This window comes from Apaloderma vittatum, unplaced genomic scaffold (genome assembly GCF_000703405.1).
Source record: "Apaloderma vittatum isolate BGI_N311 unplaced genomic scaffold, ASM70340v1 scaffold13433, whole genome shotgun sequence".
Lineage (NCBI taxonomy): Eukaryota > Metazoa > Chordata > Aves > Trogoniformes > Trogonidae > Apaloderma > Apaloderma vittatum.
In genome coordinates, this window is record NW_009707566.1 from 19,034 (window position 1) to 30,722 (window position 11,689).

Below are 11,689 nucleotides of genomic sequence, written 5' to 3' on the forward strand. Positions count from 1 at the left end.
TGAAGCAAAATAGAGCAACAATGATTAAATAAGCTTGAAGCACTTACCATTCTAATAATTGTTCCTAACAAATGTCAAAAGTCTGTCAAAAAACATTTAATGTTTCTCTGATAACTTCTCTTTTTGTTCATCCAGAGCCTTTTCCAGTTTTTTATTAATATTCTGAAAGTGTCTTTCTGCTCCTAGAATTCTCCGTGACTCCAGCAGAAGAGCAGGAAGGCTGGAAATTCCATACTGTTGTTAAAGAAATAAAAGCACAAGGCAGTATTTTTAATTCTTAAAAAAATCACTTGCATATCTGAATTTCTTTTTCCTCTCTCTGAAATGGTGCAACGAAGTTTTAAAAAGTGAAGAACAGCACCATGTTAGAGAGTCTTCCATAGTAGTAGGGTTGCCCTTACATGCGGCAGGCACGTAGCACTGTCAGCAGGAAAATACTGCACCAGGCCCTGAGCCCCACAGTAAAAGAGGAAGGAGGTATAAGACCACACAAGAAGTTACTCTGGTCATGAAACACACGCAGTGTTCTTAGCACTAAATAACTTATGGAATAGACATGTAAGCACCAGAGCTTTCCATACCTTTGAACGACAACAACAAAAGAAATTGATTACTTGTTTCTCACTGTTAATTATTTTTTCAGCTTCTAAAAAAAGTATTAGACTGGAGGACAACTGTTAATTTTTCTATGTTCTTTGAATTCTTGAACATAGACAGCAAGGTAGCAGGATCCTCTCTGAAATAATTTAGTTTCTAACATGAGACCCAGAAAATGAGACAGTACAGTACAGTTACAGCAGTAATTCTCAAGTTGCTTCCACAAAGACAATTGTCAAAATATTGCTACATAAGTTAAACATTAACTGAAATGCCCATCAGCCCCAGAAAGACAAAAAAGGATTGAGGGGCTGAGCCAGAACAGTTCAGAAACACACACACAAAATATGTACTTACTACTACTTTTTCTTTCGGGTTTCCTTCTCTGTAATCCAAACAGTCTTGCTGTAGCTCCTTTAAATCAGTAAGTAATTCAGTTGCTTGCCTCAAGGAAGATTTCCTTTCCAGCAACTCTGCATATTCTCTTTGTAGTTTTATCAGTTGTGGTTCAGCTCTGGAAAAGATCAAAGCTTTGATGACTATATCTGCATATTTATTTAATGAGTTACTATAAATATATTTCCTCTGAAGACGACTTATTGGAAAGGTTGGTCAGAAATATGAAACACAGGTTAGTGGAACATACAGTTTAATTAGTACAACTTAGTGTATTATTTAAATAGGAGCATGTGTCCAAGTCCATACACACAAAAACCCCCAACCGTTTTGCACATCTCTCTTTTGAGTCTGACAATAGAGCCACCTCTGTCTTAAGCACCTAAGTTTTTCAAGAGAAGTTTCTTGAGTTTGGCGTTGTGCTTCTGTACACACCTGCTGGCAGGCTGAGGTGGCTCAGTGCTTACGCTGAAGCAGGCTCAGGATCTACAAATTGCACGTGCCTTTGCCAAAGTAAACGGGAAGGCTCCATCCATTAAACTAGCACACCGAAAACTGAACACCAACAGCTATTTTCATCTAACAGTGTTGCAAAGCAAAAAAGCTTTAAGATGATCAGAAGATAAAAACACTACAAATAAATGTGAAAACAGCTGTCAGTCTGGGAGGAGGTTCAAACCCATATTGAGGGATGCCTTTAATTAATTCTTTGAGTCAAGGCTGTCCATAGTACTGCAAAGGGAACAAGACTCCCATGGGCACAGAGAAAGGGCTTTTCATTTGTGTTTGTGAATCCAAGCCCATGGTTCCCCACAGTGTTATCTCAAAGCATGTATGTTATATGCAGCTTCAGTATGGAGCTTGTCACTAGCAACCAGCTGGATTTGGGGAAGTCTAATGGTTCTTCCAAAGAACACAATTCTCTGTGTTGCGTGTCTAAATGATACTTGGGATCAATACCAAGTTAGGGAAGGGGAACTGTGTGGCCCTATGAGATGGAAGCAAGCCATGCACTCAAAGGCATCCCTGCCAAACTGCAGAGAGAAATACAGTCTCCCACCTCAAAATCAAAACCTCTCTCTGTGTTACCTTTGTAAATTTCTGATTCATCACCTTTGCAATTCCAGCTGTGATGTTAGAGTTTTTCTTAAAAACGTACAGTCTGAAATACCATCCCAGTAACTAGTTAGCTAAGGGAACTTGCAAGAATGGCTACCTAGGCAACTGAAATAAGGAAAGGAGAGGTTATCCTGAGCTTTTGATAAAAAAGAAAGCAATACAGAACTGATGTCGTTTTAGCAAAATAAAATGAAAGAACAGAAGTTATTTGCACTTCTGAGTTATAAAATACCAGACTCTGAAGTTCTTCAGGCTATTATTGTGCATCATTAGAAACTTACCCCATTATCTCTTCTCTGATTTCCAACAGTCGCTGCCTTTTCTTTTTGATGTCTGTCATTACCTGAAACAAACAGTAAGGAAAGTCTTTGAAACAGTTTCTGTAACTTCAAAGGCAAAACAACTCAAATTTTATTGGCTTTTTAAATTTTTTTTTATTTGAGGTTTTATGCTTCTGATTCTGGGTGTGGAAGATTCCAAGATAGCAGACCTTATAAACTGCCATATTTTCCATTTGTATTGTAAAGACTTTAAAGCTTTTTAAAATGTCAAGCTCTCATCTCCATCCAGAATTTCTCTAAGGAACACTAGATTTACAAGCACACAAAAGGAGTTTGTGACAGTTTGAACTCAAACATGACCAATCCTAGTAGGTTTTTGTTTCCTTTTTAAAAATGAAGACTAGTAGAAATGTATGCTCAGCATGATTGCTGTAACTAAGGAACTAAGCACAATTAACTTTAATATATTCGTTTAAAAAAACCCCACAAAACTATTAATAAATTTAAATTTAGCAACTACAAATCTGATTTTAAACAAATGTATAAGAGGCAAAATAAGGAGAACTCTGAGTGGCTGTGAATTCTAGGTGTGTATTAAAATGTTTTACATGCAGAGTAACTTACTGTATCACCTCAAATTAACAAGGCTTTAGTGCATTAATCGCTATCCCCCAGAATAAGCTTTCTATTGACTTGTTAAAAGCTGGTGTGTAATCAAAAGGTTTGTGGAAGATGTTAATCTGGGCACAGAAAACCTCTGGCAGACAGTGCCTTAGCCTGCTGTTAAATCTCTCTGCTATGAGGTATTCACCTCTCTCCTGATGAACCCATCGCAATGTTTCTCTGTTCTTACACTAGTTCCGTCTCCTGTCAATACTCCCAGTGCATGTTCAGTCAATTACTACTTGCTCTGAATGAACAGAAGAACTTCCTTCCTCTGAACCAAAATTCTGCATGTATTTAGGGAATGCAACTCTCTTGGACTTCTCTCCTTTAAACCAAGCAATCCAATTCTATTCTCGCACTTCGCTATCTTTGCTGCTCTCCTAGATTTTTCTATTCATCTACGTTTCCTGAGGGTTAGCTCTGAATATTTAATTGGCACTCCAGAGGCCTCACCAGTACTTATTAAAAAAGAGAGTAATTCACATGCATAGATACCTATACATCCTCATGTGCATTCCTTCTTTTTACACCAGTATAGCAGTACACGTAAGGAGTTTGTGATCCATTGTATTTACTGAGATCTTTTCCAAAAAACTTCTAGTGGTTCAATATATTCTATTTGTGCAGTTGACTCTGTAAGCGCAGCACACTTTTTGTGAATTATTTTGTTTCTTCCAATCAACTTCTTGATGGAAGGTGATGCCCACGTCCATATCGCTGCATAATCCAGCGATATGTATGTATTTACCTTAGCATTTTTTTTCTTCATATTCTTTAATTTCTGGACTTCAACTATCTACAGAGGAAAAGAAGAATTACAGATTGACTATGGATCTTGATTTCATCTTTATCCACACAAAAAAACTTTGTTGCATGCACTGGTTTTGAATAACATTATGAGCTATTTAAAATTACAGTGTATCAGTTTTGCATCAATTCTTTCATCTCTCCTCATGCCACAGCAACATTGTTGCCCCAGTTAGTGCAAGTAATACTCCACCTACCAATAATACTACTTACCTTAATTTTTCTATATTTTTATATAAAATGTGTAAATTTTAAAACTTGCTCATACTAATGAATTACTTAGAACCATAGCTTTAGTACTTAACCATTATACTTACCACAACTCCTACAACGTTTTGAGTCTATTTTGTTATAATTAGTGCAAAGAAACCTTAAGTCTTCCAAGCTAATAAACTTTTTACAGTTAGGTTCAATATGTTAACGGGGTGATTTTCCCTGAACTATGTTAGAGGCCTTAATAAGAGCCACTAAGATGCGAGGTAAAGATTAGATCAAACATTTAAAACTCCAGTCCATGAGCTTTTAAAACGGTGTTTGACACAACTGTTCGCTCATTCCAATTACAGAGCTCTGCAGTACTATTTCATAATGCTCTATCGGACAAACACTTCAGGATTATTAGATGCTTCCCTGTTCTCAAAAGCTGACAATTCTGGAACATCCTTGCATGACAGCACTGTTGTGTCTAAAGGAAATTCTTATGAAAACCAGCACAGAAGCCGCAAATCATACACACAAACTGTGTTTTCATATTATTTATCCTGACACGAGATTATACAATTTGAAGTATCATAAAATAATTACGTAAAGGACAATATAAATCTACAGGTATTTTGACTACTATGTAATACACAGCTCTATAATCACTATCACAAAACTGATTTTGGTTATGGTGTACTTACAAGATCGGTGATTTGTTCCTTGAAAGCAGAACAGAAGCCACTGATAGCTTTTCTGCAAACGTCTGAATCTATGCTTTGTCTGGACAAGTCGGGGGGACAAAACACAACTCATTTGGTTTAGTAGAAGAGAATTTCATGCTAAAACAGTCCTCCAAGTAAGGAATAAAACCCAATATTAAGCAGCTAGTAGCAGAGGCAGTTGCAGATCTTTCAAGTGCTAGTAACAGATTAATTTCTACATTGCAGATCATCAGCTGATATGTGTTTCTATGTTTGAAAAAATATCAAATCCCTAGAGAACACCTCAGGATCTCATGTAAAAAATTATTTGTATCACAGAAACCTAATAACCATTAAAATAACATCAGAATGTAACTATGCAATACTGTGTTCCCTAAAGGACAGCCCATTAGCAAAACTCTAGGTAATTTGTCTTTAAAACTTTGAATGTTCAGCCATAGTAAAGCAGAATATTTACCTGTAATCTGCTGCTATCTTCTCAAATTCAGCTAGAACAACATCCAGTTCTGTAATATCTCTAGGAGATCTCTTCAGCTCTTTGGGACACCAAATCTGGACAGAACATGGGCTATCCACTGAAACAACAGAATAAACAATTCAGGTACATATTCTAAAATAATAGAAAAATTATTGTGCCCACCATTGAAATAGCCTTCTAAAAGTTAGGAATATTTTAATATGAATCTTAAGAAGAGAGATACATTATTTCATCTGTCTTTGGCTGAGCAACCACACTAGATTTATCTGGGAACACATTAGAATTTGGATGATCAATCATATACAACTTATCTGTTATTATTCATCATTTCCAGCAAGTCTAGGAGCACAGAAACTGCACAGTGTACTGTAGACAGAGCTGTTTGTGCTGAGTTTGGGCAATCTGCATTACTCAAAGAGCCATGAGATGTATATACTTTGTATTAATACTGTATATGCTTCAAAAAAACTACACACAAATATGTTTCTTTAAACTTTGCAACAGGATTATTAATTACTTCCAGAAAAAGTTAAACTAAGTTTCTTCACATACTTCCAAATGTAAATCTAATACTTGAAAGTTACAGAAGGCAAAGAAAGCAAGAAGACACCTGAAAAAGTTTCTTTCTACTGCCTTGGAGCCCCCATCTCAAAGGTCTCTACACGAGCAGCTGTGCCTACACTGGAAGTCAGGGATGCTCCAGGCTTCTGGACCAAGGGAGGTACTCAGGTGTCTCCCAGCTCCATACCCGTGGACCCAGGCTTCCATCTGCAGAGAGGGCAGCTGTGTGCAAGTAATAATGCACACTCATGCTTTACTCCCTCATGGGTGCAAACCACAGGGATCAGAGCTGCGTGGCACACTCGCCAATTTAGCTGTTGCTAATGACTGTCTACACCAAAAGTGAAACTAAACCCTCCCATTTCTAGAAGAAGTGCGATGCTACATATCAGAAATCAAAACCACTGAGTCATGGAAAAAGACTCCTCTTGAATGAGGAATAGCTACATGGAGTGTTGAAAAGCCTACTTTACCAGAAGATTCTGATATGTTCTCCTCTGAAGGTCGCTTCCTTTTCACCTTGGACTTGGTATTCAGAGCCTTCTGTGATACAAAAAGCAGATCAACTTCCAAAAAAACCTCTAGGTTTACTCATTCAGAAACCCAAGAGACAGCAGTTAGGCAGAATGTAGGAAAGCATTTCCTGACTGATACGTCAGTAACGTTTACTTTGACCTGTTTAATAGCAGCACAGCAATCGCACTTCTGCGGGACAGCAGCTGCCCGACCGCACTGACCAGGCCAGCCCCTGGCTGTGCAGCAGGAGCAGGAACATCTTAAGGAGCACAGGGACCTTCGGCTCAGCAGAGCCATCACCCAGAGATGATCCACAGCACCTGCTCACCCTCCTTCTCACCCACCTTCTGTCCCAGTTCCTTCTCTACTTCAACTAACTTGTGACAACAACAGGATTTCGACAGGAGCAGTACATACATGCAGCTTACTGATGAAAGACTTACATCTGCATTGAATTTTACAACACATTTTCAACAAACCTAGTAAATTTCAATGCACAGAAAATTTGTACGCGAACTACAGCATAGTAGTTTTTACCATAGGCTTACTTTCCCAAGTCTGCAGACAGGTAACTCCCTCTGTATGCCTGGAAACTAAGCGGGCCAAAACCATTTTACAGTAACTGTTGTCTCGGTGTGGAAAAACCTTTGCTAAAAACTGAGTGTATCTTGTTTAATTTAATATATATTCAAAATCAATTTTATCAAAAAAAAATAATCAATTCTCTCATGTCTTCCTTCAATACTGAACAAGCACAAAGGACTTATATTCCATTTAGTATGTCATTCTTTATGAACATTTATTCCAGATACGAAGAAGATATTTGAAAGAAGAAACAAAAATATTCAGAAATGAGCAAGAGAATGGGCTACAGGATCCAGGAACACCTGGCACTTACATTCCCCACTGACAAGATAACTGTCATTTTAAGCATTTCACTTGGCCATCTACAGGAATACTGTGTGGATTAACTATTTCAGATAAAATTAAGTACTAAGGCAATACCAAGAAATTCCTCCCTCTCCAATGCAGGCGTGGCATGAAGTTAAAATTAAACTGACTGATAATATTCATGCAACTTTTTCTGTACCATATTCTCCTTAAGGTGTTCATCTCCAGAAGCAGCTGTGTTGGATTTCTCAATATCACCAGCAGACGTTTTTGCGAGATGCATTTTTTTACTAGGAAAAAAAAAAATCCTCATGTAAACCCATCACACACTGAGAAAGAATGATCTTCAACCATATATGCAATAAGATCTTGTATTTTGGGGAACATTTAGTATTGATTAGACAAAAAATTGCAAATGGCCTACAATGGGAACAGAACCTTTCTCCCTCAACAGCAACCCTTGCAATTTAGTAACCCTTACAATTTGGTCTTACTGACCAACCACTGGAATAGCCATGTTGTATTGAGCAGAAACTTCGAAATAGAGACAAAATCATCATAATGAGGAGATTTTAGCAAGAATGGAGAAGGATTTCGTGGTGGGAGGTGGAAATAAGGAAACACACCAAAAATACATTTTTGCACAAGCACTATTATTGTATTGCTATTTCATTTAAATAAGAACTACTTCAGATTTAAACCAAATTTAATTTAAAAAAATACTAAAATTTGCATTAAAATATTTTTAGAATATTTTTCTTTGGTACTTATAATTTAACTGGTTTCTATGTGTTTTTCAATTTTTCCACGTTTTCACTTTAGACATTAGCATTTAAAGAACTGATTAATACCTCAGAGAGGTATTTTAAAATCCTTTCATATAAAAAAAAAAATACAGAAGATACTTAAATCAATGTACTGTTTACAGAAGGCAGACTAATTTATTCTGCTCTTTTCTACATTCCTCAACCTTACTTACTCTTCTGGTTTCTCATCTGGGAAATTTCAGGTTAAAGCATCTGTTTAATAAGCATCTAGGGAAACCTGACAAACAGAGCATATTCCCCCTTTTATCTAAAAATCTAAAGATAAAATGAAATGCTAGCAATTGTTTTCTTCATCAAACCTTCTTCCGGTATTTTTTCTTTGCAGTGCTGAAACATGACCAGGTGACTCGTTTTGTGAATGTTCCTCTCCATAAGCATCCACAGCAGTACTGTGCAAAGGGTGATCTATAAAGACCAGAAAATAAACTGTATGAAAATTGTTCCCATCTGTTGAGGCAAAGAGCATGGACATGCTAGCGATACCTGACATTAAGCACTCACAATGTATGTTGTTTTCTCACTAATACAACGGAAGTCTTGTTAGAAGTATTATTTGATGATAAGAATATATATTTATAGTGAAAAGCTTCATAGTTTCTGTACTCATCTACCTGCTGTTTCTTTACAGAATGAAACCAACAGCACAGGAAAGCTCAGCACGTACATATGGCATACAGCAAGCAAAACATTTTGTGTTAAAGTCTCTCTTTGTTATGTCATATATCAATTTACTATATATTTAAACTACTAGCTACTAAATTTTACCTGTTTTTTAAATAAGGATTTTTACTGCTTTAGCGGCTGCTAGGAGAGGGGAGTTACAGCTGCTAAGCAATGTTTGTAAATGCAGAATTCTTGATGGTAGCTACAAAAAGAGAACTCTCAGAACTTTAAGGTTTTACTGTGGCTTCCACAGAATAGATTTCTCTTTTCAAGCACACTGCCACAAAAATTTAGTGTTAGTTTACATTAGCATTACTGGGCATCCTTTTTATAGCTTTGATGCATACTACAGAAGCGAGGGAAAAAGCAGCTTTTCATCTTCCAGCCTTTCCCTTACTACAATCCTTTTGCTACGTTGTTCTTCATAGCTCATCTTCAATGCTCTTTCTACTAGTTACATATATTTCCATAGTTTTCTTAGAGTAATAACTATTACAGCTGAGGAACAACTCTACACCTTATAATTACAGTTTTTCAAATATTTTTTCTACTGGCACTTTCATATAAGAGCTATCTATATATTTAACGATACAGGACTTTGCACAGAGGCACCTATTCCATCTCAGTTGATTCTCTTCCAGTACAACGAGGCTTCATTGAACAAGTCCCATACAGAGCACGAAAGTAGTTTCAATGCTTCACCAAAACCAGCGTGTTTTTACAATGTGGACTTTTTAAGTAACATTTGGAAGCAGAACAACATCCCTGTCAATGTCTAAGTCAGCTGCCACAAATACTGTTATAATAACAGAAGTGTCACTTCAGAATTTGTGTAATTTAATAAAGAAAAACTTCACCTATTAAATTTCCATTTTAAATGTAAATTCTTATATAATTGCATTGTTCTGTTGTGTGAAAATCTACTGTTCAGACTATAAAACTTGAATAGCCAGTATTTTTCTGATTACTTTTATGTGCATATATTACAGCCCTATTCCTGTTACTTCCAAAATGACAGAACGTTGCTCTCAAAAAAACCTCTCTCTCTCCTGCCCGTAACTTTTTCTGGCAAGGAAACACTACCTCTTCCTAGGTAAGCATTGAAATATTTTGCCCATATGGTTCGCTCATGAAAATCATACATTACACGACATTCAAGGTAATGCTAACCAAATGAATCGTCAGGCTCCTCAAGTTGATTTCCTTCTGCTACCTTCAATATCCTTGAGACATCTGGCTCCTCAAGTGAAAATAATTTACGACGACGGGAGTTGGCTTCATGTTCCTGGATGGGTATGAAATTAATAGAAAGTTCATCCATCTGTTTAAGTGTAAAACAGATGAAATATGACAATGAATTTCAAGAATGGTTGACTAGAAATACATTTAACCGGAATCATGCTGAGCTACAATATAAAGTATTTGAAGCAAGTGTTTCCTCCTCAGGCTATGTTTTAATTTCCCTAAGAGAAGCAATAGTATAAAACTGATATATGCAGCTATTTGATACTATACTGCAGTGCAAGCCTTATTTTATAAAATTAAACACATAAACTTGGAAATCTTGTAACAGTCTAATAGCTAGCTTGTATCATATGTGGCCTTTTTTCCTATCAGACATTGAAATATTTCTTCTTTTATTTCTATATTACATAGATTTCTATCTTTGTCCAATTTAATCACTTTCACTTCAAAAAGTTTAAAAGCTTAGTGTAACTTCTTCTAAACAGTAGAATTTTTATATCAAGTATTACACAGACATTTCTGTAAAGCAGAAGGGGAGAGGAGAACTTAGAATCGTAGAATTGACAAGGTTGGAAGGGACCTTAAGGATCACCTAGTTCCAACCCCTCTGCCATGGGCAGGGACATCCCCCACTAGATCAGGCTGCTCAGAGCCCCATCCAGCCTGGCCTTAAAAACTTCCAGGGATGGGGCTTCCACCCCCTCTCTGGGCAACCTGTGCCAGTGTCTCACCACCCTCATGGGGAAGAACTTCCTAACGTTCAATCTAAACTGATCCATCTCTGGCTTTAATCCATTCCCCCTAGTCCTATCACTATCTGACATCCTAAAAAGCCCCTCATCACTAGCTTTCTTGTAGGCCCCCTTAAGATACTGGAAGGCCACAATAAGGTCTCCTCGGAGCCTTCTTTTCTGCAGACTGAACAACCCCAACTCTCTCAGTCTGTCTTCATAGGAGACAGTTTAATATTTGTAAATGGTCCTTCACACTGCAAACGCGAGAGTTAATTTCCTCGTTAATTTGTGCGTGCATACAGAGGGAATTACAACCAGAAAATACTGACACTTTTAATTTTACTAGCTCTTAGCAGCGCCTCACAAGCTTTGTTAGAGTACAGGCACATCAAATATTTCCCCTATGAGATGTTCTCTGTAATTTTACAAGTCTTTTCAAGCTTTTGCCTGTATGAAAGCCAATGGCCCGTTTTGCTGGATGACAAACCACTCCTAAAGGAAGAAAATCAAACCCAGCACCCCAAACCCCAGATCCCAGCGAAGGCCCACGCTAACAGCACTGCGCCCACCTCCAGAGCCGCTGTCCCAAAAGCACAGCAAAAACCACAAAAAGCACCTGCTGTCTTACTTCCGCTCAGCCTAGCAAAACTTACCTTTAATGTATTTCTAGAATTTCTCTTTGTTTTCCTCTTTGAGGTCATTTCGCTTCTCAGTCCGTGCTGCTCGACACACAACCGACAGCGCTACCGAAAACTTGGCTGATGAAAATTTGCTTTCCCCGTCTCAGTACCTGGGAGAGAACGGGAAGGGTTTGTTAGCTCAACGTGCAACGCTTCAGCCACTATAAAAGTCATCAAAGTCGTTTTAACAAGTCATGAAAACCACTGCACTAGACCGGCCCGATGCCGAGCCCGGCTCCGCCAGCCCATGGCAAGAAATGGCGGACGCTGGTCCCGCCTCACGCTGCCCAACCGCCCTCGGCCCG

At 37.8% G+C, this 11,689-nt stretch overlaps 1 protein-coding gene across 1 annotated transcript; it reads right to left on the reverse strand.

Annotated features, from left to right (window-relative positions):
• Positions 1–96: 96 nt before the first annotated feature.
• Positions 97–11,405, reverse strand: CENPU (centromere protein U). Its single transcript, XM_009866259.1, has 11 exons — positions 11,358–11,405; positions 9,896–10,010; positions 8,362–8,467; positions 7,435–7,525; positions 6,302–6,371; positions 5,247–5,364; positions 4,769–4,847; positions 3,808–3,855; positions 2,394–2,455; positions 955–1,111; positions 97–234 (listed from the first exon to the last, which is right to left on the reverse strand). Exons 1-11 carry the CDS (start codon positions 11,403–11,405, stop codon positions 97–99), a joined length of 1,032 nt encoding a protein of 343 aa, XP_009864561.1.
• Between the last annotated feature and the right edge of the window lie 284 nt (positions 11,406–11,689).